We start from the raw sequence: 27,265 nt of genomic DNA on the forward strand, positions 1-27,265 counted from the left end.
TACAGACAAACATTCTCTTTATTGAGCTACACATGAATTTTCCATTAGTCAGAGAAGTAGACTGGCAGTGTGTAAGATATCACAGAAACCTCACCGATTGGGAATAGAAAGGCTTAGAAAGACCCGTGGGCTTTTTTTTTTCCTTTTTTTTTTTTTCCAAGTTTTTTTTTTTTTTTTTTTTTCTGCATTTTAAATTTTTTGTGTTTTGTCTTTTTGCCTCTTTATCTGAAATGGCTGTGACTGGTCTTCTTCAGCAAATATTGTCTTAAAAGTGAACCGTGAAGAGGTTTGGGGTTTGGATACTAGTCAAAGTAGAAATGACATTGGACTGATCATGAGAACTGTGGCTTTCATGTAAACATTACATTCCATCTTTTTTTTTTAAATTTTTTTTGTTTTTTTTTTTTCCATCTTGTGGTATTTAAAAATTTTTGTTTTTTTATCTGCAGCACAAACATCCCCACATGAGAAAGAGCGAACACAGGTCACTGAAACAAAGGAAAAGGTGGAGGGGTGTGCGCACGTGCACACACACACACACACACACACACACACACACACACGGAGCATCCATCTGAGAGACGGAGAAGCGAACGTGTCAGCAGGAAAAACCACAACCCGGTTCCCAAAGACTACGAAAGCTGATCTGGTGTGTAACGCGTAGTGCTCATCAGGACAAAAAAAACCAAAACCTAGAACAACTAAAAATAAAAAATGATAAAGGGACTCTGTAGGAAGGGAGTGAGGGGAAAACTGTTTTCTACTGGGCTCTAGTTATGTATATGTTCTGTATCCTTTGGGGGCGGCTACTGGCCAGTGAGAGCTGTGCTTTATCTGTACAAACCCCGAGTGAGCGTGTGGTCTGAGTGGCTCGGGGCTGAGCAGCGGGGTGCTGTGGGCGTGGAGGCTGCACTGGGAAAGCAGGCCTGAGCACACACCCGGGAACCAGCGCCCAGGGTGTGGACAGGCGGCACCTCTGCAGGTGGGTGGGGTGGGTGAGGCTGCAGGCCTGTGTTTATTTCACAAAGGAAAAAAAAAAAGATGGATGAGATGGTGAGTTTTCCTTTATCCTCTTTTTTTTTTTAACACTACAAAGCATGTGAGAAATGTTCTTCCTTTCCTTTCAAATTCTAAATGTAAAGACTCAAACTAAAGCCGGATTCTATAGCATTCTAGAGAAGTACACAGCCGTCAGTCACTCTGGGTCGTAGGTTAGACAGGGGGCTTGATACAGAAAGGCTGTGTGTCTTAACAAAGGCCAAAAGGTCATGCTACCAGGAGATCGTCAACAGCAAAGAGTCCGTGAAGCAGTCTGTAGAGAGAGAGACAAGGGGTCCAGTCGGACCATTTTCCTTGATTTAGAACACCAACCAACCAACCGACCGAAAAACCCTCCATCGTGTTTAATGACGTGGGGGTGAGGGCAGGATGGGGCAGCATTGCAGGGGGGATCCAGAACCCAAGGAAGCCTTGCCCAGGCCCCCCTGGGAGGCCTCAGCCCAGGGACCTTGCCCCAGCCCTCTTGGAGGGGGAGCCTGAGGAGCGGCTTCAGCTCTGCAGGTGACCCTGTGCTGTGACGGCCCCTCCGCTCAGCTGCATGTGGGAAGCAGACCAAGTCTCCCTTTTCTCTGACTCTTGCCTTGTTAACATGAATAAAGAAAACTCAGGAGACAGTGGATTTGTCGGAGCAATGATTCTTCTAAATTCTTGAAGTTAACAACCTCCGCCACCCAAAAGAGAAGCATCCTAAAGTTTTCTCTTGTTGCAAAGTATGGGGCAGGGAGACATTTGGGGTGCGGGCCATTTTTTAAAAAAACAGTTTTGGAATTCACACAAGTGCAGGACAGAACCAAGAGCACACAGCCTGAGCAGGTGGAAGCAGAGAAAAGGCTGGACTGAGGCCAGGGCTTTCCTTGCCCTCCCCCTGCTCACAGAAACGGGTGGGTCTCAGAGCGTGAAAGCATGTGGCTGTTCTTAAAAGGACGGACTCCCAAATCAGGACTTGTATCGCAGTGCGTGTCTATGTGTGTGTACGCGCGTAAGCGCACGCTCAGGTGCTGTCCCAGGAAATTGATGAGCAATGGAATGGTGGTCAGTTCTGTCTGAAGCTCTTTCTAGTACAGACTAAAAAACTTTAATATATATTTGTCTATATATATAAGGTTTGTTATGCCTTTTTGGAATTTGTTTACCAACTTGCATTTGTTAGTGGGGAGGGGTGGGGTGTGTGTGTATGTGTGCAAGCTTTTCTGTGAGTGCTGGAATCATTACCAAATAGGTTGCTATACAGGACAAGAGGTCAGTACAAGCCGCAGCCCCGGAGGTTGTTGGCAATGATGATGTCGGTGACAGCGTCGAATACCACCTGGATATTATTCGTGTCTGTGGCACAAGTCATGTGACAATAAATTTCTTTGTTGGGTGAGCGGTTTTTGCTTTCAAATTGTGCTTGGATGTAGGCGGCGGCGTCTTCATAGGTGTTGGAGCCTGTAAGGAGACACAGCAGGGGGTGGGGGGAGGGCCTGGTGAGAGCGGGCTTGGGGGTGGGTGGGCTAGAGACTCAGCCGTGACCTTCTCCAGGGGGCTGCCTGGGGCCCTCCTCCAAGGCAGAGTTGCAGCTCACGTTAAAAACCACACACAGCTGAGCGATCGCCTGGCTTTCCCAGGTCTTTCCCTCTGTGTTCACAAGCGGTCCCCCCACAGGCCCTGGGCAGACAGTGGCCACAGGCTAGCCCTCCGCCCTCTAGAGGAGCACTCTGAGGCCTGCAGGTCTGCCTTTCACAGCACTCAGCCCTGGTCCAAACCAGTCCTGCTGCTCCTGCTGCAGCTGTTCCGGGTAGGGTGGGGGCTCTGGGCATGCGGGGTGCCATGCCTACACTTTCCTCAATGCTTCCTCCACCGGTAGGGCAGGGACTGTCTTTAAGCAGTCCCCATGCTTAAAGTGAGTGACCAGGACGGGGGCATGGGTACCCTCCATCCCCAAGTTGGGAAGTTTGAGGGGCTGGTGGTATTATAATACTAACTGGGGCCCCACTGGCCCCCCAATTCCTCGGATGCTCCTTCGGTCCTGGCCAGGGTCTGGTGGGGGTATCTGGATGACGTAAGGACAGTTTGCCCACGAGCTGCAACCCAAGCCCCATGTCTCTATTCTGTAGTTTTCTATCAACATTAAAAAAAAAAACATGGACCAACCCAGAACTGCCTAAAAGCCTGTCCAAGTATAGTTGCCCCATTTTCTTCAGTGCCCCTAGGAGCTGGCCAGCATGGAAAGGATACAGTCTGACGTTAAGGGTGGGCGGCTACACCTCCTCCACCCCCCTTCAGCTGCTCTAGTCTCCAGTGAGTCACAGGGGGATCTGCAACTTGGGCGCTGGCAAGTGTCTGCAGCCAGATAATTAAATGTGAGGGGTCAGGGCTAAGGGGTGGGGACACCCCTGGGTGGGGGTCAGGGCGGAGACCAGCTCCAGACAGCCCACAGGGCAGAGAGCCTCAACTCCACCGCTGGCTGGCCACCAGTGAAGCGTTAAGTTGGGGGCAGCTCAGGGACTAGACAGCCCCAGGGAGGACCCCACCAAGGGCCCTCCCATGCAGAGGGGGCCAAGACGGCACCCGTCAAGGTGAAAAGTGCCCAGGAGTGACTCTGAGGGTGCCCGTTCCTCCCTTCTCAGCGTCCACTGAGTCCGTGCCCTTACACAGCCCGACGATCCCTCAGAGCTCCCGAGACATATCCCAACACCAGCTGGTTTTGTCCCCACAGGCCTAGGCACCCCCAGGGGCCACCTCATTGACCATTTGTCACCTGTCATGTTCTCCGAACTCAAGCTGGATCCCTCTGGAGATCCTGAAGCACTCAAGTGTTTCCCAGAGTCAGACTGACTTCACCTGGGTGTGCCCAGAGCCCCACACAACCCGGCAATGAGCCTGACCACTCCTCAGGCTGTGTCCTGAATTGGGCTCCAGGGGCACCTGGTCCCTGGGGACAAGGAAGAGCCCTCGGAGGTGGCACTGGCTTGAGAGGGCCTGCCGAGCCCCATCTAGTGACCACAACTTTCTGAAGACCCAAGCAGTCCTGAAGGTCCTCGCTGGGGCTGGGAGAGGTGGCTGCCAAGAGGGGATACGGCCTGGCTCACCCCACCCTGGCCCTGCCCTGTGCCCTCCTGGACTTGCCCCGCCCGCAGAGGGCACCTCAAACACAGCCAGTCCCCCCATTCGTGGTGTCCATCCTCTGGATGGTACTGAGGTGCTGATGGCAGGCGTGGAGCAGGCCTGGCACTGGGTGCCATCCTCTCCATTCCTCCCCACGCTCCCTCCAAGCGGTGGGGGTTCCTGTCTACTGTGGGGCCCTGATGATGACACACACACTGGCGATTAACCTGCCCCAGGTTGTGGTCTGGCTCCAGAGGCTGCTTCAGCCTCCCTACAGCCTGGGGAGGGCGGGTAGCCGGCAGGTTCACACAGGGAGACAGGCAGTGCTCAGAACAGTGCACCCTCCTCCACACCCAAGGGTGAGGGCGGACTCGCCCCAGTAATGGAGGAGGTTGGCGGGGGTTGGGGGCAGCATCCACTGCTCCTGGAATCGGGCTGGGTTTGAGGACCCACGTCACCCTGGGAGCTGAGCCTCTGCCCTGGGGCTGGCAGGGAGAGGGTTCCCGACTGAGCCCCACGAGACACATCCTCTGCTGCCTCCTGAGGAGCCTCTAGAAGCTTGCCAGTCCCCAGGGTGACAAAGGCTGGGCTCTGGCCTCCCATCAGTGCTGCTCCAGCCTTTAAGCAGCAGCTCAGAGCTGGGCCACCCTACACAGCCAGCCTCCATCAGCTGCCAGAGACAGCCTTATCACAGGGGTGTGTGACACACTCCCCTGGAGCCAGCTGGGAAGGAAAAGCCCCCGAGAAGGCGTGGAAGAGAGGCAGACAGGAGGGGTGGGAGGAGGCCTGCAGAGTCGGGGTGGTTTGATTGGGGAAAAGCCCAGGATGGAGGGAGAGCAGGAGAGGGTAGGTGGGATGCTGGTGGAGGTGGGGAGCAGGGCTGAGGCGGCCCAGGCCCCGCTCCTCAGGCACGCGTGCACCCTCTCTAGTGCAGGCAAATGGGCTGTGTGGCCCAGCAGAGGCCTAGGGCAGGAGTTAAGGAGGGGTGCTGGGGAGATGGGAGGCCAGGACGAAAGCAGAAGGGGAATCGGGGTTGGTCCGGCCTCCCGATCCTGCCATGTCCCTCCGAGTCATCTGGTCTCAACATGCGTGCATCATGAAGGTTCATTTCCCACCACGCCCAGGGCAGCACCCTCGCCTCTTCTAGCCCCACCCCACCTGCCAGATGCCCGGGAGACGCGGGTCCCTGGCAGGCCCACGCGGCACCCACCTGTGTACTCGGGAAAGCAGATGGTCAGAGGTGACTTCTTGATCTTCTCCCCAAAGAGATCTTTCTTGTTGAGGAAGAGAATGATGGAGGTATCGATGAAGAACTTGTTGTTACAGATGGAGTCGAAGAGCATGAGAGACTCGTGCATGCGGTTCTGCAGCCCCAGGCGGGGAGGGGGAGAGAGTCAGACAGACAGCGAGAGGGACAGACAGAGAGACAGGGAAAGAGAAGACGACAGTTAGGCAGGAAAGGGAGGATCAGAGCTACCTGGCAGCTCAGGAGGGGCTGCTGGGCCCCCACGGCTCCTTGGAAGGCTGACAGGTAGAACGTCCTGCACAGCACGGCGCTTCTTGTGTCCAGTGTTCAGAGCAACCCATACCCCCGTCTCAGGGCCGGTGGCAGAGAGAGGACTGGGAACCAACCAGGGCTCCCTGGGAGAGGCTGAGGACAGGGAGACCAACCCTCCCCCTGCAGAGTCTGAAGCCATGAGAGGGTCTCCCTGCGTCTGTGTGGCCTCCAGGTGGGTCTGTGCAAGTGCATGCATGTATTTGTATGTGCATGTGTGTGGTCTCCAGGCATGTGTGTGTGTTGGGGGGATTGCTGGACAAGAGCGTGAGATCTGTGCTCTGGTATTCCGGTCCACACCTTTCCTGCTGGGCCTAACCTGTGGGTGGGGGTGTCCTCCGGGAGCGGAGAGGGGCTCTAGGCCTCTCCTGTGGTCTAAGGGTCATGCCAGACTCCTGCCAGCATCCTCCGGGGACTGGGGAGATGCTACTGCCCAGGCTGCCTGCAGACATGCCTGGGGGATGGCTGCTCTCCCTCGGGCTGGGTCAAACTCAACCACAGGTTGGGTCACGAGAGCTGAAAGCCGTGCAGAACTGCTTTGCACACAGGAGTTTGTTTAGCAAATGAACCAAAAGGATGTGCACTCCCAATCAAGCAGGACCCTGGGGACAGCCTTCTGCCCTGGGCAAGGATGGCCTTATTCTAACCTGTTTCTCGGCAGCCCCTTCTCTATGAACTAACCCATTTATGCACGGGAAGGTGGCTCCCTCGTGAACTACTTCTCCAGGGGAAGGGGGACCCCTGTCCGATCCGCAAGCCCAGCTCCGTGGGTCTGCAGCTCAAGCCCAGGAGTAATTCCTGGCTGCATGCTCCCTCTGAAGTAAGACGACTGAAGCAAATGACCGGAGAGCAGAGCAGTGGTTGTGGGCGTCCTTGGGCGTTATCCCCGGAGATAGACGAGCAGGCAGTGGAGCTGAATGGGCTGCTTGAATGTGAAGTGACCACCACCTGTCACCGAGTCCCACTCTGCCAGCTCTTCCCTGCCTCATGTCATTTAACCCCATTAATCCTTAGGGGACACAGAGGTGACAGGGCTGGGACTGGGAAGGACAGAGATGTGCCCCCAACTCTGGGCCAGACCACAGCTTCTGCAACACAATGGGTCTCTCTGGCCAGTGTGAGTAGCCTGTGGGCTCCAGAATAAATGGTCAGAATAAACGGCCGGCCCTGTGTGTCTTTGGTCATCTCTTGCATGGCTGGGTTGTTATCCTGGTGACCTGGAAGGGGTATTGGCACCAAACCCTTGTTCTTACAGCCAAAGCCAGTTGGTGGAGGGGGCAGTCTCGGGTCTCAGCTGCCCCTCAGGGGCCCCTAGACAACAGTTTTACTGTAGCCTCTGGGACGCGCCACACAAATCCAGCAGACTCCTATGGTCTTACTACCCTCCTGGCCTCAACCAGTCCATTTCCTTCTCAATCCCCCACCCGGTTTCTGCCGGTTGGTCACTGCACAGTCACACTCGAGTGGAGAAAATGTGACACCTCCACCTGGCGCCATTTCAGTGGAGCCTGTTCAGAAGGGGGCAGGCGGAGGCTTCCTGGGAGGTCATGCGGATGCTGCACGGGGCCAGGGCTGGGAACACTCAGGGTCCCCAGACCACCAGGGAAACAGAGCAGAGCCGCTCCAAGCCAAGGATTCAACAGGAAACGCCTCCCCACCACACAGCAGCACCTGGGCCTACAGCTGCTCAACCACAAGCTGGAAGCCCACGGCCAGAGGCAAGTTCCCACCTCGCTGCCCAACTAGCTCAACTTGATCTATAGACGTGGAGAGGGGGCATGTCGGGGACACATGCCCATGGCACTCCCAGGAACAGAAGAGGCCACCAGGGAGACCTGAGCTGAGAGTGGGGACTCTGAGCATAACGCTCATGGGCTGGGCTGAAAGGTCTGGAGGCCGCCAAGCGTTGGTCCAAAGGAACAATTCAGGCCAGCTCCCGGCTTCAAGTCCCACTCGGCTAAGGCTCGGCCTCTCCCCGCTCCGGGGCTGCAGAGAGGGCGCTCTTCCCACTCACACCAGCGGGGTCTGTGCGCAGTCCTCTGTGGGGCTGCAGGAATGACCAGCACAGGCTCCTGCTCGCAGAGAGGGCACAGTCTAGTCGCGGAGAGAAAGTGCACACACGTGAAGAGGTCCCGGTTCCGAGCGAGCGAGCGAGCGGCACAGAGCAGGAGAGGGGCCTGCAGGCAGTGAGGCTCCCCGTCAGACCTGGGGAGTGAGCCTGGACGGAGGGAGATGCAGGGACGGTGGTGGGGAGGGGAGGCGCCGGCGCTGAGACCCTCTCCTCACCCCACAGGCCTCACCGCTCATCATTCTGAACACACTGGAACCCACTGCCAAGGAACCAAGAGCCCAGCCTGTGCGTACATGCTTGCCCAGAGAACATGGATGCCAGAACACATTCAGAAGAGATGTCAACGTTTGAGAGAAGAGAAGGAAGCCAGGGGTCACAGCCAGGCGACAGCACCCATCCCAGCTCAGCGTCATCTTCCTGTCTCTCCCACTCACCAGCAGAGTGTGGCCAGTGGCCGGCGCCAAGCCCTCTGGATAGACAGGGCAGCCTCTGCCCTCACCACACCCCCTGGCACCTGGAATCCCCCTGCCCTGTCCCACTGTGCCCTCTGCCGGGTGGCCCACAGTCCAGCCCCAGGACATGGGGTGTGTGGGGCGGTGCCCGGCGGAAGCAACTTGGGCACTGATACAACACACCACACTCACACTAGAAAAAGCTGGCACTTTTTATTAATGGTAGGTGACTAATAAATACATTACGGCAGCCAATAAATTATTACAATGACTAGAGATTTATTAAACCAAAGAGTCACTCTTCTTACAAAATTACAGTTAATAAGGGGGGGGGGGTGGGGGTGGGGCTGGGAGGTGGGACCACTGTACCTAAGACAGGAGGTTTGCTAAGGAAGGAAGGAGGTGCCCAGGTCCACCTCTGCCGGGCACAGGAGGGGAGGACGCAGGGGGACCAAGGCAGAGGAGACAGGGAGGTGAAGGGCCTGGCTGCTCGGGGAGGTGGCAGGTATGGGGGTGCAGGGGTGTGGGGGGCAATGAGAGGACAGGCCACAGGACAGCGGTGCTTGTGAGCCGCTGGCTCTGCAGGGAACGGGCTGTGTGTTCAGGCTGGTGGTCTGGGTGCACAGGGTCTGGGTGGGCCTTCTCTGCTTCTGCCCAGGCCAGGCTCTCCCCTGACAGGGGCCTTCACCTGTTGGGGTGGGGTCTGCCTGGAGCCCCCAAGGGAAGGCCTTACTTTGCTTCTGGCCCAGAGGGCTGAGACTTGCCTTTCTGGGGGTGGGGGTGCAGTCGGGGGCAGCAGCTCACAGACCCTGTTCCTGATCTGGCTGTCCTGTCTGGTCTCATTGCCGTGGGCAGCTGGACCCTTCTCTCTGTAGGCCTGTGGGTTGACGTCGGGGGGGCTATCTGGGGGGTGCTGGCTTCTGGCACCCCAGGTTGAATCTCTGGTGGCCCTGGAGCCGGAGCCTCGGGCCTCAGTTCCTGAGAACTGCCAGGCTGTGCCCGAAGGCATCCAGAAGGCTCAGGAAAGGGCAGAGGCCACCCACGGAGGCTCCGTGTGCCCAACTCGCAGAGACGGGGCAGGACACTGCCTGGTGTGGAGAAAAGGCTGGGGCCCGGACTGCAGTGGATTTACTCACCAAGAGGCATGTGCTTGGCCTGCCCTGGGTCAGGCCAGAGAAGAGGGAGGGGCCAGGAGAGATGTGGGCCAGAGTGGAGAACCGGCAGGATCATGCACCAGGCAGAAACTGTCCCAGGGCAGGGAGGGGTGAAGCCAGGGGATAACCTCTCCCCTTGCAGGACTCTCCCCGGCAGAAAGGAAGGGCCTGGGCAAGGTGATGCCTGGGTCCTCCCCGCTGGGGAGGGCTGTTTAAGGACAAGGCTGTTTAAGGACAGCCTTGTTGTGGGGGCTCCAGGTAGGCAGGGCACTTGTGGAGTCACAGAGGACCGTTGTGGGGGCGGGGTGCCTCCAGTTTCTGTCACTGGGGTGTGGAGCTGGGTATGGTGGGGGGGGCCGCTGGGAGGCCCAGATACCAGGGTATCCCGGCACCAGATACCAGGGTGGCTGTCTGCCCGAGCTGTGCCTCCTACCCCCATCTGGCCATGGGCCCCCAGGCTCTGCTGCAGCCAGACAGGACAGGAGCCAGGGTGCCAGGCCTCTAGTGCTCCATGGAAGGACGCCCCAGAACCGTATCGTCCGAGCTGTTGGCGAGAGGCCCCGAGCCGTGCTGTCTGCTCAGGGCTGGGGCAACCCCTGCCCCCTCCTCAGGGCAGAGCCCACAGGCTCCACCGAGCCCATCTGCGGGCCTCAGGCACTGCCTCCTCCAGTCAGGCCAGAGCGCGTTGGGGCCTCTCCCTGCTCTCTGTGGGAAGGCCAAGCGCCCGCTCTTTCCGGGCAATCGGCGCAGGACACAGACGCTGCCTACAAATCCAGACGGCAGGTGCAGCCTTCACGGGCTCGGCGAGGGCGCCCCTCCCAAAATCAGGTTATCTTTGGCCTGATGACCAGAGGACCTCAGAGGTCTGAAGCATGGCCTGTGGTGGGGCACACATGGGGCCACCCAGTCTGGCCACTCGTAACACCGCCCCCAGCACCCCACACCCACGACGGAGCCAAAACTCATCTGTCACCTCAGCTGCTCCTCCACAGGGTGGAGCTGCCTGGAACGATGCGGATGGGAGACGCAGTAGACAGGAGGGAATTTCACCCCTAGACTCCTGCTTCGTGGGGGCTGTGACTAGACAGCCAGGGACCCCTGGGCAGGCCGGGGTCAGAGGGCAGGAACAGCACAAGAAGCTGAGCAGGGTAGAGACAGGGGAGGCCGCCCAGGGGACAGAGGGGCAGGAAGGCCCCAAGCAGCCTACTCCCCAGCTTCCTAATGCTGCAGGCAGGGTGGGCTGGGGTCTGGGGCCCTCCCACCTGCCTGCTGCCCAGGACAGCTGGTGACCGCCATCTCCAGGATGATGGCCTTAGAGATGGGGCTTGTCAGCTGTTTTTGAGCCTGGGGGTCATAGGGCAGACTGAGGGGCACAGTTGGTCATACCCAGGGTGGTGGTGCCCGGAAATAACAGTGACGTATTCAGCACTGGGCAAGATGGCCTGACAGGGCTGGGCTGCCCACACGGGATACGGAGGCATTTGGCTCTAGGGGCCTGATCTTTGCCACGATCCAGCACCCGGTACAAGGCACAGCACACAGCAAGGCAGACAAGACCGAAACGGACCTGGGCTGGCAGGGTGGCTCCTGTGGCCTGGATGCTTGGCGAGTTCCATGAGACCAGGGCCAGCAACGGAGAGCCAGGTGGGGGACGGGGCTCAGCCACCCCTGCGGGCATTTGGCACTAGGGCAGGTGCCCTGGCTCTCCCATGTACCACCCAGAGCTCTGCCTGTGGGAAATAAGAAGCCCAGGGCTCCTGGCTGCAGGGCAGTCGGGGGCTGCGCTGGGAGTTCAGGGGTCCTGCCTGACCTGGGACTGAGCAGAGCCCGTGTGGGGTCTGGAGGAGCAGAGGGCCTGAGGAGGGAGGAGCTGGAGCCCCCTCGAGGGGTAGCCCCTCTCTTCCCATAGGCACATATGTCTCCCTAGGCAGAGCCATCGTTCAAGGCACAGAGCCACCACCCAAGCTCATGGGGTGTCTGCCAGGCTGTGGGTTGGCAGCATCAGCCAGCGAGGGGCGCCCAGGAGAGAGGGGGTGGTGTGTTCACCATCCCAGGCCAGCCAGGGCCTGAGTCAGCAGGAGGAGTCACCCCACCCTTTTCTGCTCAGGTATCTCAGGAGCAAAGCTCCTCCAAGGGCTCTGAGGACTCTTGGTCCAGAGGAGGGGACTGGGTGTGTGTGGGCCAGGCTGTACCCCTCACAGGGCACTCCAGTGTGGTGAGCCTGTCCACGTGCCTTCCTCTGCCCCCTGAGCTGGCGGGACCCCAAAGGCTGCGAACAGACTCTCCTATTTCTTCACCAAGACAGGAGGAGGCTGGGACACTGGCTACAGGGGCTGTGTCCACACCTCTCCTGGGCCTCCTCCACCCCAGGCCTCCTGGGACCCCGGCAGGTTTGCACTGGATTCATCCTGAATTCAAGACAAAAAAAGCATATCCGCTCACACTCCAGAGTGGCTGCCCGAGACCTGGCTGAGGGCAGAAGTAGAGGAACCACCCTGGGCCTGCAAAGGTGGGCTGTGAGGCCCCCACGGCAGTCAACACAAATGCCACTTCCCCTGGGCCTCCCCTCCCCACGGCCTTCCTCCACCGACCTCTGTCCAGGCACCGCGGGACTCGACCTTCCCACCACCCCCCACACACCTCTGCAAGAAGTCAGTCTCAGGAGCATTTGCAGACCTACGAGAGTCGGGGGTGGGGGTTCCCCAGGAGGGTGTTGGGGAGCCCAGAGAAGGAAGGGCTGGCGTCCAGGGGGCAGAGATCCAAGGGGAGGAGGAGGGAGGCAGTGGCTGAGGCCTGAGCACCCTCAGACCCACACACGGCTGGTGGCCTGGTCCCACCCTGCTTTTTGGTGACGGAGCTGCCCTCAACCAGAGAGACCCCAAGAAAAGCTGAGCAGTGGCTCCCACCGCCCCCACCCCTGCACAGCCTCAGATGATAGGAGGAGACCCCAAGACTTCGAGCGTGAATCATCGCACAGAGCACACACCCACTCCGGCGGCCTTGACCCCACAGCCCTGTCCCCCAGGGAAAAGACCCGGCGACGAAGCAGAGGCTGGCGAGTCGCCCATCGCGGCAGGTGTGGGCACTCGGCCTCCCGACCGGCCCCGTTACCACGTGTTCTGGCGTCTGGGGCCAGGGTGGCCAGAGGGCGCTTCCTGTCCAGCCCCCCTGGTGCCAGCCGCTGGCGCTTCCTTGTCAAGGGCAGAGAGTGGGCTGGGAGGTGGCGGAGCGTGGGCTCCAGGGTGGGCTGGGGCAGCAGGGTGGCAGGCGGCTGGGCAGCGGGCCGGGGCTCAGTAGAGGCCACAGCCCCGAAGGTTTTTGGCGATGATGACGTCCGTCACGGCGTCAAAGACAAACTGGATGTTGTTGGTGTCGGTGGCGCAGGTGACGTGGGTGTAGATCTCCTTGTGGGCGGACTTGTTCTTGCTCTCATACTGGGCCTGGATATAAGCCACGGCTTCTGTGAAGGAGTTGGGGCCTGCGGGAGAGACCAGGTCGGCAGCTGGTGAGGCGAGGCCCCCACCCAGGTGCCAGTCAGGCCACAGGCCAGGAGTGGACACCGGGGGCCCCTTAGTGATTCCCTTGCAGGAGGAACCTAACGACAGCTCAGCGCAATCAACAGCGGGTTATGAAATCCAGTCTGCAGCTCATGTCCAGTTTAAAAACAATGAAGGAAGCGAGAGCGCAGACCTCAGTGGGCCTCACCGGCACTAAGGCTCGGGTGCTATTTCAGGGAACTCCTGTTTCAACTTTTATAGATGCACCTACAGGTTCCTGACGCAAACAGGCTTCCTTCCTGGGGGTCCTGCCCAAAGAAGCCTGAACCAGCGCTCACAGGGGATCAGAAGTCTGCCAGCCCCTGCAGGCTGTCTTCTGCCAGTGGCCACTCCTTGGAGCAGATGGGTATGCCCTTGGCCACTGCTGGGCAAGCCGGTGGACACTCAGCAGCACCTGCGAGCTGCCCTGGCCTCTTTCCTCTCATCCCTTCCTGCCTCCTTGTCACGTCCACCTTCCACGGCTGAAGAACTGTCTGGCCCCCCGACTTGCTGCCACACTGCTCTGTGGGGTTTCAGGAGAGCAGCTGCTGTTCAGGGAGGAACAGAAGGGACTCCTGGCTTTGCCTGAAGCCTCCACAGGCCCAGGCAGTGTTGCCAGACCCACCAAGGGAGGGAGGGAGGGAGGGAACGGGCTGGTTTGGAGCCGCAGTGCAGACCGGAAACCCGGGAGGGGCACGCCTGCGGGGATGGGGGGTACCTAGCCCCTCGGCATAGGGGCACAGACCACCAGGCCTGGCCTGGAGGGCCTTCTAGACCACAGCTCTTTCCTAAATCTGTGCTGGAGGTGAGGGAGAGGGTCCCTGGGACCTCATCAGCCCCAAACTGGCCTTGGTGACTGACTCCCTTGCTTCTTGCTGCCCTGTGGGTCACAGTCTCGGCCACCTAGGGCTGGATGCACGGACCCTCCACAATTCGTATGTGACTAAACAGAGGCCGACTGGTGTATGCACAGGGTGCTGAGCCCAGCCCGCCTCTGGCCGTGTGCTGCTGGGGTCTGGCCCGGGGGGCTGTCAGCCGAATCTCAAGGGAGAGGAGAGACAGTGAGCTGTGCACCACTTGCCCAGCTCTGAGCCGTGACCCCCACGTCCACTCCTGGGGAGTTGGGGTTCAGCCTGGAGGCTCCCCTACACCAAGCTGGGACTCTGACTCCCCTTGTGCTCTCCAGGCTGGGGGCTGGGCAGGCTGGAGATGCCCACTTCCGCTTCCACTTGTCTCTCTGACCAGGCCCTGGCCATCCTGAAGAGCCAGTGGGCCTGTGGGCTATTCCAGCCACGCTGCTGCTCCACAGGGGCCTGGTCAGGCTGCCCGCCCACCCACAGCCAGGTGACCCTGCCACAACTGTGACAAAGGTGGCCTCTGCCGGCCATGGCGTCCTCTGCAGGGAGGTGTGAGCAGGACCGTTCATGAGGCTCTCGCATCCAGTAGGCTTTTTGACTCATAACTACCCATGTGGGGGTGCCCTCAGGGTACTTCTCAGTTGTAATCACGGTCACAAAAGTGTGTTCAGTGAGCACTTACTATGTGCCCTGCGATGCTAATAAGCTCATTCCTGCTCACTTTGTCCTCCTGGCAACTCTGGGAGGAAGGGATCGATAATCACGGTGATTAACCATCTCACAGATGTGGAAACTGAGGCTCTGAGAGGTTGTATAACCTGCTGTGAGTGGCAGAGTGGGGGCAGGAACCCTGGGCTGTCTAGCTCAAAGCCCCATTTTCACCCCAGCATCATCTTGGTGTTACCACTGTACTGACAGCCTCTACATACAGACGACCGAGCTGAGGTCCAGAGGCTGCCAGGGTCAAGGCCTTGTAAGTGGCCACGCCAGGATTTCAGCCCTGCTTCCACTGACTAGGAAGCCCAGCTGGCTGCCCCGGGCCCCTTGCTACAGCACATTACAGGGAGGCAGGGGACCTGCCTTCGGCTCTGTGCTGGATCCTCTGGGGCAGAGCCTGGTGCATCTGCAGCACATGGTGAAGGGGGACTGAGAGGCCCCTGCAGCCCCTGTGGGAAGCGGCCATCTCTACCTGTGTACTCCGGAAAGCAGATGGTGAGCGGGGACTTCTTGATCTTCTCTTCGAATATGTCTTTCTTGTTAAGAAATAGGATGATGGACGTGTCCGTGAACCATTTGTTGTTGCAGATGCTGTCGAAGAGCTTCAGTGACTCGTGCATGCGGTTCTGCAACAGAACGGAGGAGAGGCGAGTGAGGCCCATGCGGCGCCTGGGGCCCTGACCCACCGCGGCCAGTGACACAGCGGGACAAGCAAAGGGACGGTCTGCCAACACGGCTGAACGCACCACCAGGGACACAGACGCGAGGACCCACAAGGACAAGGACCTGGTCCCTGCTGCATTCGACACGCGGGTGGGGTGGGGGTGGAGCAAGGAGCAGGGCAGGGCAGGGGAACACTGCCCCTTCCCCAGAGAGGGCTGACCCGGGCAGGGGCAGTGAGGTCGCCGGAGGACTCCAGCCCACCACAGAGGGGACATGCACCATGCACGCGGGGGCAGGACCCCGCCACCCTCCACAGCCCACGTGGGACCCCGGGGCATGCAGACGGCACTACAGGGGGTCGCATTCGGCTCCACCAGCAGGGGCGGGAGGATGCACGCGTACAGCTGGGGAACATTAACCGAGGACTGAGGCATCCTCGCATTAATCCAGAGTTGGAAGCAGACACCAGGGGGACAGCGTCGGGGGAGTGCTCTTGCTGTGGCCTTGGTCTGGTTGGGGACCGGGTGGGTTGCCTGGGCCGTGGCTGGGCTGGGGGCAGCTCTGTGTGAGCTGCTTATCGAGACTGTTTTCCCAGTAGAGGGGCCAGAAGAACCCCAAGATGAAAGCCAACAAAACAGATTAAAACAGAGAGGAAGATAAAAAACCCAGAAAACATGAGAGAAGGAAAGAGGGGAAAAAAAAACCCCAAAAACTCCAAATTAGTTCAACCAGTCTCAGGCCAGGAAGTCCAAGCTGATCCGTCTGGGCCCCCGGGGCAGGCTCCAGAGACCACAGCCGCCCCGGGGCTGTGGATCGTGTGCCTGGAGATGGAATGCAAGGTAGGGCGCACCAGCCTAGGCCGGCTGGTGAGGAGGGTGGGACGCGGGAGTAGGGGCAGGCTTCACAGCAAAGTCACCCGGCGGTGCCCTGGGAACCTGCTGCTTTCAACTCTTAGCTGACGGTCTCAGCTGGAAGGAGGCGCTTCATACCTGCCCGACTTGCAGCGTCTCTCAGAATCTGCTCATGGGTTTGGCCTTGGTTTGCCAAGTTAAGGCCCTGCAGGCGGCGGTGACGGTGCTGCTGCTGAGAAGTTGTGGCAAGTGAGGCCCAGGGCCGCGGGGGTCCGGGCTGTGGCGGGCAGGGTGGCCGGCTGGTGGGCGGGCAGCCACCAGCCCCATGGCTCCTGGCCAAGCTCCAGGAGCCCCCAGACACCTTTTTCTCAGGCAGCCCCAATTCTCACCCCGGCCAGTCTGGGCTGAGAGGGCGGAGCAGGGCTGACCAAAGAGAAAGGTGGATGACTAAGGATGGGTCAGCGGCTGGAGCTCTTGCTCCCGGGGGCAGCACGTGCGAGTCCCACCACTTGGCCTCAAGTGGAGCTCCTGGGCAGAGTTGTGTTGCAGTTGCCATCTGCTACGCGAAGGGTTCCGAGCGAGCGCAGGCACTCTTACAGCCCCCAGCCCCAGGGGTCCTCAGAGCCGCCCAGAGGCCGCTCGCCGTGGGCTCCACTTTACAGAGGAGCAGGTGGAGCAGCCGCCACGCTCCCACGGTGCCAGTGGTGGCGCTAGACCCTGGGCTATGTCCACCAGGCCCTGGACACACAGGCAGGGCGCTATTCTCACTGGCACCATGGCAAGGAGCCGCCTCTGCGGGCTCTTGTCGAGTGGTGATGCCAATGCCCAAGCTCTGGAGAGGCTGCTGTTCTCTCCCGGGTGGAAAGGAACCCAGGAAGAGCCCATTCGCGACCCCACACGCTGTGGCTTCCCCAAGGTCCTCGGACCCAGCCTTTGTGAAGAAGGGCAGGGAAAAGGGGGAGAAGGAGCCGAGGGAGAGGATGGGAGAGAGACAGTGAAAGTAGGAAGGCGAGGAGGAAGGCGCTCCAGAACGGGCCCTGATCCAGAGCGAGGGCTGGCAGGCCGGCAGACCGGGAGGGCCGTCTGAGCGTGAGGCCCGGTACCTGCCGGGTTCACCTGAGGCCTGAGGGCCACAGAGCTTGGGACTCCGTGGCTGCCAGACCTGCTCCGAGGTCCTCCGCTCTGCCCATGCTCCGGAGGCCAGCGCGCGCCCCTTCCTGAGAGGGACTTGGGGCTTGGGACTGAGCCGGGCGGGTCCCCAGGAAGAGGCCTGGGGCCCTCGACACTCCACTGCTTGGTTTTCTTTCAAATTCACGGCAGAATTGGCTTCCTGCACCAGCCCTGCTTCCCACTCCCAGGCATAGCAAGGAGAAGAGATGAACCAAATGGAGCTCAGACCACACGGTGGCCAGGTGGACTGTGAACAGTGGGTCCAGAAGCAGGGTCAACAGTGGATCAGTGAGAGATGTGCTGGGGTGGTCTCTGTGCGCGGTGCCTTGTGGGGGCAGTGGGAGCCGACCCGGCCTTCAGGATAGTCAGTGGGTCCAGGTCTGGGGGTCTTACCCACCACAGCTCCTGAGGCCACTGAGAACAGTGCTGGCGTTGGAAAGAGCCGCACAGCTGGGGTCCCAGAGCCTCGCCCCAGAACACGGCAGGGTTTGTGGGGCTCCGCTGATGCCCCGTTCAGAAGTGTTCCAGGGACCAAAGAAGAAAGGGCAAGGGGGACAGGCCAGCATGCAGCGCGAGTCCTGACGGCCCACCCGGCCAGTGGCTCTGGCCCCATCTAACCACAGCACCGTCACTGCATAACCCCGACCTCTCAGAACGGCGGCGCCTCCTCCCATAGCCCAGCAGACCTTAGTAGCAGCCCCGTGGGACCAGCAGGCAGGACCGACGATGAGACAGACCCAGAAGGAAGACAGCCTTGATCAAGGCCCACTGTGATGACCCCAGTCCCAAAACCTCAGCGCCAGGGCTCTGTGCCTGCCTGCATCACACACAAGAGCTCACAATTGCCAAGGATGTGACCCCACGGCCCAGAAGCCCCACCTCAGAGGGTGCTTGTCTCCTGAGACCCCACCAGGCCGACCTCTCTGTGGGCAGCTCAGTGGGCCCCCAGCTCAGGACAACCCCCACGGACGACACGAATACCAGCCGAGGGCTGCTAAGCCAGAGACGGTTCCAAATCCTTGAAGATTCTCACCCCACTGCCCACACCCCACCAGGCAGGTATAATGGTTACACCCCTAAGACAGAGAGGGTGCTCCCTGAATCCAGCAGCAAACCAGGGCCAGGCCCAGAGAAAGACAGCACCCCTGCAGAGAGGGCCCCCCTCTGAAGTTCCCCCCAGCCTGGCAGTTCACCGAGGCCCAGACTGAAGACGCAGTGACGGAAGGTGGGAACCCGGGCTGGCGCCCTCCAGGGGAGGGGCCTGTGCCCCGCCACCCCGTCACTCACCATGAGCCCTGGTCCATGGCCCAACCCTCTGCCAGCCCCGTCCACTGCTCAGGGAGGGCTGTCGGGGCTAAGAACTGCTATTTCTGTCTTACATACATTCTTGCTTGACTGCACCCTGGTTTCATTTAGGATTTGCTTAACTTGGTTCTGACCTGACGGCTTCTGTGACTCTGCTGTGTTTACTGAAGAGGCTCTTGCTGCCCGACCCCTGGCGTCTGCACACAGCCTCTGAGCATGGGGCCCACGGCTGCCTTCACTGCACTGGCATCATGAGGCAACTGGCTGAAGTCAGGAGAGAGGTGGGAACAACCTAGCCAAAAAAGGAGCCCCCTACCGCCACAGCTGGCTCCACCCGAGAGCCACCGTGGGCTGCTGAGGCCGGGCGGGCGGGGGCCACTCACCGTGGTCTCGTCTTCGTGGAGCACCTGGTCATAGCCGCTGAGCGCGACACAGAAGATGATGGCCGTGACGTCCTCGAAGCAGTGAATCCACTTCTTGCGCTCAGACCGCTGGCCCCCGACGTCGAACAGCCTGTCGGGAAGACAGGGGAGCTGCGGGTGGGGGTAGGGAGACCCCAGCAGGTGTGGGGACACTGGTTGAGCTGAGGGGTTGGGGAGGAAGGCTGCTGTGCACACAGCAAGCCTCCCAAGGAGCCTCGCTCCGGGCTGAGGACTGAGCACGGCACCCTTGGGGCGGGGCGGCCATCACTGCTCTGTCCCGGGACTGGGCAGAGCCCCACACAGCGACGCCAAGACCTGCCCCTATGTCTCAGGGCTGTCGCTAAGGGGTGACCATGGCTGGACATGCCTTTGCGAGCCCCCAGCTTTCTAAGCATGTCTGTTCATGTCTGTGGTCTGTGGAAACCCCAGAGCAGCCTGGGAGGCACAGAGGGAGGCGGGCAGGGACCTGCAGCTCCCACATGGAGGCACAGTGAGGCAGCAAGGGGTTGAGTGCAGGGTGCCAGCGGGAGTTGGGGTGAGACCGAGGTCTGTCTGCAGACAAAGCCTCTGCTCTGCGCCCTCCCTCCCTCACCCCTTCTCAGACATCATCCCCCAGGGCATGAGAGCTGTCAGGTGAGACAGTGGTAGAGGGGCTTTGGTCCTGGAAGTGCGAGGTCAACCTCACATCTAACGCCCTGAGTGCAGATCCCAGGCCTGATGCACAGCTGCCGGGGTGGGCTGGGCCCCAACCCGCTGACAGAGGAGAGCAACTGCAGGCCGGAGCCCACAGCGGGCCTGAAGTAAGGACGCAGGTCAGGTCCTCATCCCGTCACCGCCTCCCTTGGACCCTGCTTCTCCATCTGAAATACTGGGCCCTGGTGACAGTCTCTGAGGCCCTTCCACAGCATGTACTCTTCAGCTGCTGCGGGTCGGGCGCCCCCAGCCCAGCTCTACACCTTCTGCCCAGAGCGGTGAGTGGGAGAGACCGAGGGACTAGAGCACAGGGGCATCTCGTGGGGCTGCCTGGCCCATCCCTGCCTTCCTTGGGTTCAGGGGAGGCCTCAGGCAGCTTCACGGGGATGGAGACAGAACCCCAGCCCTTTGTCTGTGTGGGAGCAGGCGGGGGCTGGGCCTCAGGCTGGGCAGGGCCAGGCAGCGGCCTCACACGGGTCTACTGGTCTACTGCCCCAGCCATTCTGGCCTCTCCTCCTGCTCCACCCAACACCCAGAAACCACACCTGGGAGGCAGCTGGAGGCAGCTAGGGGCACCCAGGCCTCAGGGCATGCAAGCTGCCCCAGGTGGTGCTATGACCCCTATGGTGCTCAGACCCTGGGCCTGAGCTGTGTTCTGTGCTGGGGAACAGACTTGCTCCTCCAGGCCTCAGTTTCCCCTATATACCTGGAGAGGGTGGGCCAGCAGATCTCCAAGCCCTTTCCAGCTGTGAGATGACATGGGTCCTTGGGTCACACAAAACATGTCGCTTAGGTTCGCCCACCCTTATTCCCCATGCCTCTACGCCTTCAAAGACCACCTGGGTGATCCACCATCCTCCCCCTCGGAAGTCACGCAGGGACAGGACTCCCTTCTTTTGTCCTCTTGAATCCTCCCTGTTCCTCAGAGCCCCCCTCCAGGACGCTTCTGCCAGGAAGCCTCCCTGCTCACCGCAGCCCCTGACCTTGGTGGCAAAGAGGCGCACACACAGGTCCCTTCTCGCATCCAATGCTTGTCCCAACTTGAGAGCTCCCTGAGACAGGAATGCTCCAGATGAGCTGAGGCCGAGGCAGGGGTCGCCCGTGTCTCGGCACCCTCTCCAGGGCTGGGGAGTCTCCCTGGGCCTCACCTGAAGTGGAGGTTCTTGAATGTGAAGTGGGTTTCTACGATGCCGGTGGTTTTGACCCTGGTTCGGAGGATGTCCTGCTCGGTGGGCTGGTAGTCGGCGGCCCCGATCCGGTCCAGGCTGTCCAGGTAGCTGGGGACGGCAGCACACGGGGACCGTGGACCAGGTGTGGGCACTGCCCTCCCAGAGCACCAGCCCCGACCCAAGCCAGGGAGGGATGGCATCACCCGTCCAGGGCCAGGCATGGGGTGGAGCTGAGGAAGAGATGCTCATGAACCGGCCTCAGGCACTCAGAGCCTCTAACTCAGACCAAGGGCTTCGTGCACGGTTCCAGGCTCGCTCAGACAAGGTCAGACTTTTCAATGAGACTAACATGTTTATGGGCTTCCCAGGCGGTGCTAGTGGTAAAGAACCTACCTGCCAATGCAGGAGATGTAAGAGACTTGGGTTTGTTCCTGGGTTGGGAAGATCCCCTGGAGGAGGGCGTGGCAGCCCGTCCTAGTATTCCTGCCTGGAGAACCCCGTGGAAGCCTGGTGGGCCCATAGGCTCAAAGAGTCGGACATGAATGAAGCAACCCAGCATGCACACATGTGTTTCTAACACTGTCATTTCTTCATCTTAAAATAACAATGGGCTAAAGTTAGGTTTTAGTCTTTTTGTGCATTATCATGTTCCACCCTTAATTTCTTAAGGTAAATGTATTATTTCCTAGATTAGAAAACTCAGGTTTTCTAATGAAGGTGAGTGCCTGCCCAGCCCTGAGTCAGGGTTTGGGATCCCACTTCCTAACCGTACCCTGCAGTGCTTCCCAGAGGCCCTCTGCGCCTCCACCCGCCTCTCGCGCTCCTCAGGTTTACCAGGGGGCTGTCACATCTTCCCATCTGATGCTCCTGGGAAGCATCACAGAAGCACCAGAAGCCACACAGACAGGCAGGGGCAGGGCCTCACTGGGACCTTAGGCATCATGGCTCCTGCCATGCCATCACTTGCCCTGGAGACAGACCCGGCCTGTGCATTTGGTCCTCCAAGGCCACACGCTGGGAAGGCTTTAGGGGTTGGTATGGGTTAAGGTTTGAACCCTAAGCCAGGTTGGGATCCAGGAAACTAGGAAGGAGGGAGCTCGCTCAGACTGGCAGGAAGATTCAGTGACCCCCAGGGCCAGCTGGGCTACCCACGCCTGTGCAGGGAGAGTCCCACGCAGCCCACAGGGAGCAACCACGAGCGTCTGAGTCATGGCGTGATGTGGGAGTCCCAGGTTGTGCAAGAGGGGCCAGCTTCGTAAGCACCCACTCTAGACCTGCTGGCAGGGCGGGGCTGGGAAGGGCAGACGCCTCACCAAGGAGGGTGTCCACTGGTAAACCAACAATCCAAGCTGCCTCAAATCCTTATGAGAATTCTCCCTAAGTAAACATAGCTGATGCTGGTCCCAGGTTCAGGGAAGGTGAGCTTGAAGCCACACTCCTAGAAAGGGGACGACACTGCTACGGGGGTCAAGGCTGGGTCTGCCCGACTCCAGAGCCAGTGCTCTTACACAGGCCTCCAGGCCTCCTCTCTGCCGTGGAAGGAGGGAGGCTGAGACGGCAGAGCAGACCTAAAAGCCCTGGCCGCCATGGAGCCTCCTCGCCAGGCCCATGGGCATCTGGGTGGCCTTCAACCTCAGCCTGGAGCAGGTCCTCCCAACCTCTCTGTATGTGTCTCTCCCCTGCCCACACTGCCTTTGCCCAGAAGTGGTACCGGTTTCAGGAGCCTCCTCCTCTCATCCCCAGCTGGAGACCTGGGCTGGGAGCCTCTGGTCTTGGCCCCATCCCAGCTGGGGAACCCTCCTTTAGGCAGACAGCCTGGCCCTCCCTCTCTCTGCTGGGTGAGCCTCATGCAGGGTGGCGACCATGGGAGGGTGGAGGCTGCGCTCAGGGGACTGTGTGCCTACTGTGTCTACTGCCTGCCGACTGTCCCGGGTGCTTTGGGGCCCTCCCGGAGCCTCTGTTCCTGGGGTTGTGTGTGCATGAGGTAATTAGCAGAGAAGTAAGGAGAAGGAAATGGCAACCCACTCCAGTATTCTTGCCTGGAGAATCCCATGGATGGAGGAGCCTGGTAGGCTACAGTCCACTGGGTCACAAAGAGTTGGACACGACTGAGCGACTTAAGCTGTACAACATGTCAGGAGGTGGTAAGTGTCAGGAGGGAAGACTCAGACTATCAGTAGGGGAAGGCCGCCTGGGGGCCGCTGTTTGGTATCAGGTGGCTGGTGAAGGTTCGTGGAGCAGGACAACATTCGAGAGGAGACGGAGGGCAGTGAGGGGATGAGCCTCTCGTGGTCCAGCAGAAGGACCAGTTGGTGCAGAGGCCACACCTGGAGGAGGAGCCAGGCCTGCAGGCGTTGGACAGGAGTCAGGGAGAGGCTGTGCACGGGGCAGGGCAGGGCAGGCAGCGAGCAGTGAGGCTGCAGAGGGTGACGGAGGTGATGGCACAGCAAGTGGGCCCCTGGGCTCAGTGTGAGCGCCTGGGCTTTCACTCTGGAGGGCTCTGACCAGAAGGGTGCTTTGCCAGTCACACCTCTAGTGGGGACCCGGGTCTGGGGAACAATGATCCTCCCAAACCATGGAAATAACTACCTTTTACAGCCCTGGCTGGCAGGTGCTGGGGTTTCTGGGCTTCTGGGACCCGTCTTGGAGCCATCGTTCAGAGGGGAGATGGAGTGCTGGCCGTGTTCAAAGACCCATGACAGAGGGAGACCTAGGCCAGATGGCATCCCCTCGCCCTGAGCCCTGGAGCCTCCCAGCAACGTGAGAGGCCGGCTGGCCTGCCCCCCACGGCTGGGTGGGGACATGTGGCGACTGGGCTCTGGGCCTTGGGGAGCCGCTCACACTGTCTAGGGTGTGAAAGAGTGTGTGTGTGTGTGTGTGGGGGGTGTATATGTCTAGGGTGTGAAAGAGAATATGTGTGTGTGTGAGGTGTGTGTGTGTGTGTGTGAGTGAGGTGTGTGTGTGTGTGTGTGAGTGAGGTGTGTGTGTGTGTGGGGTGTATGTCTAGGGTGTGAGAGTGTGTGTGTATGTGTGAGTGAGGGGTGTGTGTGTGTGTGAGGTATATGTGTGTGTATGTGTGTGAGGTGAGTGTGTGTGTGTGAGGGGTGTGTGTGTGAGGTGTATGTGACAGTGTGTCTGTGGTGTGTAGGTCGGGTGTGAGTGTGTGTGTGTGAGGAGAGTGTGTGGTGTCTTTGGGTGTGAGAATTTGTGTGTGTGAATGTGTGTGTGTGTGAGGTGAGTGTGAGGTGTATGTGAGAATGTGTGTGTGTGAGGTGAGTGTGAGAGTATGTGGTGTCTGTCTAGGGTGTGAAAATTTGTGTGTGCGAATGTGTGTGTGTGTGAGGTGTATGTGAGAATGTGTGTGAGGTGTATGTGAGAATGTGTGTGTGAGGTGTGTGTGAGGTGTATGTGAGAATGTGTGTGTGTGAGGTGAGTGTGAGAGTATGTGTTGTCTAAGGTGTGAGAATTTGTGTGTGTGAATGTGTGTGTGTGAGGTGTTTGTGAGGTGTATGTGAGAGTGTGTGTGTGAGGTGAGTGTGAGAGTATGTGGTGTCTGTCTAGGGTGTGAGAATTTGTGTGTGTGAATGTGTGTGTGTGAGGTGTATGTGAGAATGTGTGTGAGGTGTATGTGAGAATGTGTGTGTGAGGTGTGTGTGAGGTGTGTGTGAGGTGTATGTGAGAATGTGTGTGTGTGAGGTGAGTGTGAGAGTATGTGGTGTCTGTCTAAGGTGTGAGAATTTGTGTGTGTGAATGTGTGTGTGTGAGGTGTTTGTGAGGTGTATGTGAGAATGTGTGTGTGTGAGGTGAGTGTGAGAGTATGTGGTGTCTGTCTAGGGTGTGAGAATGTGTGTGTGTGAATGTGTGTGTGTGTGTGTGAGGTGTATGTGAGAATGTGTGTGTGTGAGGTGAGTGTGAGAGTATGTGGTGTCTGTCTAGGGTGTGAGAATGTGTGTGTGTGAATGTGTGTGTGTGTGTGAGGTGTATGTGAGAATGTGTGTGTGTGAGGTGTGTGTGTGAGGTGTATGTGAGAATGTGTGTGTGTGTGAGGTTATGTGAGAATGTGTGTGTGAATGTGTGTGTGTGTGTGTGTGAGGTGAGTGTGAGAGTATGTGGTATCTGTCTAGGGTGTGAGACTTTGTGTGTGTGAATGTGTGTGTGTGTGTGTGTGTGTGTGAGGTGTATGTGAGAATGTGTGTGTGTGAGGTGAATGTGAGAGTATGTGGTGTCTGTTAGGGTGTGAGAATTTGTGTGTGTGAGTGTGTGTGTGTGTGTGTGTGTGTGTGTGTGTGTGAGGTGTATGTGAGAATGTGTGTGTGTGAGGTGTGTGTGAGGTGTATGTGAGACTGTGTGTGTGTGAGGTTATGTGAGAATGTGTGTGTGAATGTGTGTGTGTGTCTGTATGAGGTGTATGTGAGAATGTGTGTGTGTGAGGTGAGTGTGAGAGTATGTGGTGTCTGTTAGGGTGTGAGAATTTGTGTGTGTGAGGTGAGTGTGAGCTGTGTGTGAGGTGTATGTGAGAATGTGTGTGTGTGAGAGGAGTGTGAGGTGTGTATGTCACCCAGAGTTGTGCCAGGCGACAGCCCTGTTAGGGCTCTCTCTCCCTTCCATCACAATAAATCTACTTCAGGCCCCAGATTCTGTCAGAAGACAAAGGCTAGCAGCTAAAACTACAACAGCAAAGCCACCCTGGACCAGAAAGTGTTCGAGGGCCTTGGGAACCTGCCTGCGGGCCCCACTGCCCTCGGCAGAGCCCCTCCCAGAGAGCAGAGGGCCGTCTCCTCAGCTCACCTGGGGGAGTTGACAAGTGCTCACTCAAGTCGCTCCTTTTGACTTATCAAGGTAACCACCAGAAGAACTAAAAATAACCCTGTAACTAGCCAAAAACTGGGGGTGGAAGTGGAGAAGAGTGAAGGAAGGAAGGAAAAACGGGAGGGAGGGAGGGGAGCTAAATTCCTCAGCTTTCACAGCTGCAGCCATTAAACACCACTGAGAGCTGGCAGGTCAGGTTTTCTGGACATCACCGGGACAAACAGAGATAGTTAACAGTGGGAGGGGGACGGGCCTGGGAGGAGGAGTCCACTATGAATTTTATATCTTTCCATACTGTTAAAAAGAATTTTTTTTTGCAATGGATTGATATTATGATTAGTTAAGTGGTGCTCATTTAAGTGGGGAGCACGATTTGATGTCCTGAGGTGCCCCGGAGCCTGGTGGGCTGCCGTCTATAGGGTCGCACAGAGTCGGACACGACTGAAGCGACTTAGCAGCAGCAGCAGCAGCAGCCCCTGAGGGCAGTGGGGGGATGGGAAGGGTCTGGACTAAGGCTGAGCAGGGCGCAGGGAGTGGGAGAGGAAGGGGGCACCCTCTCCAGGCCTGACTGGCTGGGGGTTGAGGGGACATCTGGGTCAGAATCTATGATTTGCGTGCACAGAGAGAGGTGTGGACTTGAGTCTCTGGGCTCACATCCCTGCCACCAAGGTGTCCTGGGGGCTCCTCAGGGACTGGAGCCTAGCTCACCACCACCTGGGACTCACAGGACACGAGCGCTTGCCCCCGGGACAGTCTAGGTGTGCAGAGTGGCCACGTTCCAGTGTCTGTTAGTGGAGGCTGCCTTCTCAGCGCTGGCCTCCTCTACATCAGCATCAGGGAGACCACCGTTTCTTACTCTGGGCGCTACTGACACTGTGGGTGTGATATTGCTGTGGAGGGCTGTACGATGTGTCTCTAGGAAGTCAGCAGCATCCCTGGCCTCTACTCACTAGATGCCGGTAGCACCACCCTCGTCAGGACAACTGAAAACCTCTCCAGACCACTGCTGGTGTGTCCTGGGGGGCAAAGAGGCCCCGGCTGAGAGGAGGCTGAGCAGATCAGTGTCAGAGCACATGTGTCCTAACGCAGCGGGGTTTAAGCCCAGAGGTGCCCACTGAAAACCTGGGCACGAGTCTGTAAATGTGAGTGCGTGTTCTGAAAGCTGGAATGCAATCCCAGTGTCTTCAAACAGAAGACACATCCCTGACCACTGAGGACCATTCCCTGGAGCCCCCGATCCAGGGGCCAAGGACATGTAAACCTCCAGACGCCTGGAGTGACTAGGCTGCAGTGGGCAGTCATGTGGCCCCGTGGTCACTGGAAGGCCCACCTCTCTGCCCTCCCCTCTCTTGCCCACCCACTCTCTCTGGCCTTCAGTGCTTCACCCCCACTTCTTTCCTGCCCTGGGGTCGATCTCTCCCCTCTGTCCTCTACTTTTCCTTATTAGTTGTAATGCAGTATTAAAGTGTATGCCTGACTATTTCACTTATCTGATGGGTTACATATTCCTTATTTTTAAAGATAGAGGAATGGAAAGCTTATTGTTTTCTCAAAAAGAAAACCACGTAAGTTATTTTCTGCCTATGTTGCCTTTGATTAGTACTTACGGGGTCAAGGATTCTCCAGGGGAAAAAAAATGTTGCTGCACTGAAAACCTTCCTTCTGGGGGGGCCCAGCCCACTCCAGGGCAGGCGG

The 27,265-nt window shown here is 58.7% G+C and overlaps 1 protein-coding gene across 3 annotated transcripts in view; it reads right to left on the reverse strand.

Moving 5' to 3' along the window:
• GNAO1 (G protein subunit alpha o1) overlaps positions 1–27,265 on the reverse strand; it is a 180,881-nt gene continuing 153,616 nt past the window's right edge. The window contains exons 5-9 of one of the 3 annotated variants that reach the window (XM_019979878.2): positions 20,741–20,869; positions 18,861–18,990; positions 5,357–5,510; positions 2,272–2,487; positions 1–1,312 (exon numbers count right to left, since the gene is read on the reverse strand). In XM_019979878.2, coding sequence (XP_019835437.1) covers positions 2,300–2,487; positions 5,357–5,510; positions 18,861–18,990; positions 20,741–20,869 — 601 coding nt within the window. In that variant the 3' untranslated portion in view covers positions 1–1,312; positions 2,272–2,299. Of the gene's footprint in view, positions 2,488–5,356; positions 5,511–8,422; positions 12,857–14,960; positions 15,115–18,860; positions 18,991–20,740; positions 20,870–27,265 lie in introns of those variants that run through there. The other 2 variants (XM_019979876.2, XM_019979877.2) reach the window with 2 other exon arrangements.

The sequence above is a fragment of the Bos indicus genome, chromosome 18, assembly GCF_029378745.1.
Source record: "Bos indicus isolate NIAB-ARS_2022 breed Sahiwal x Tharparkar chromosome 18, NIAB-ARS_B.indTharparkar_mat_pri_1.0, whole genome shotgun sequence".
Lineage (NCBI taxonomy): Eukaryota > Metazoa > Chordata > Mammalia > Artiodactyla > Bovidae > Bos > Bos indicus.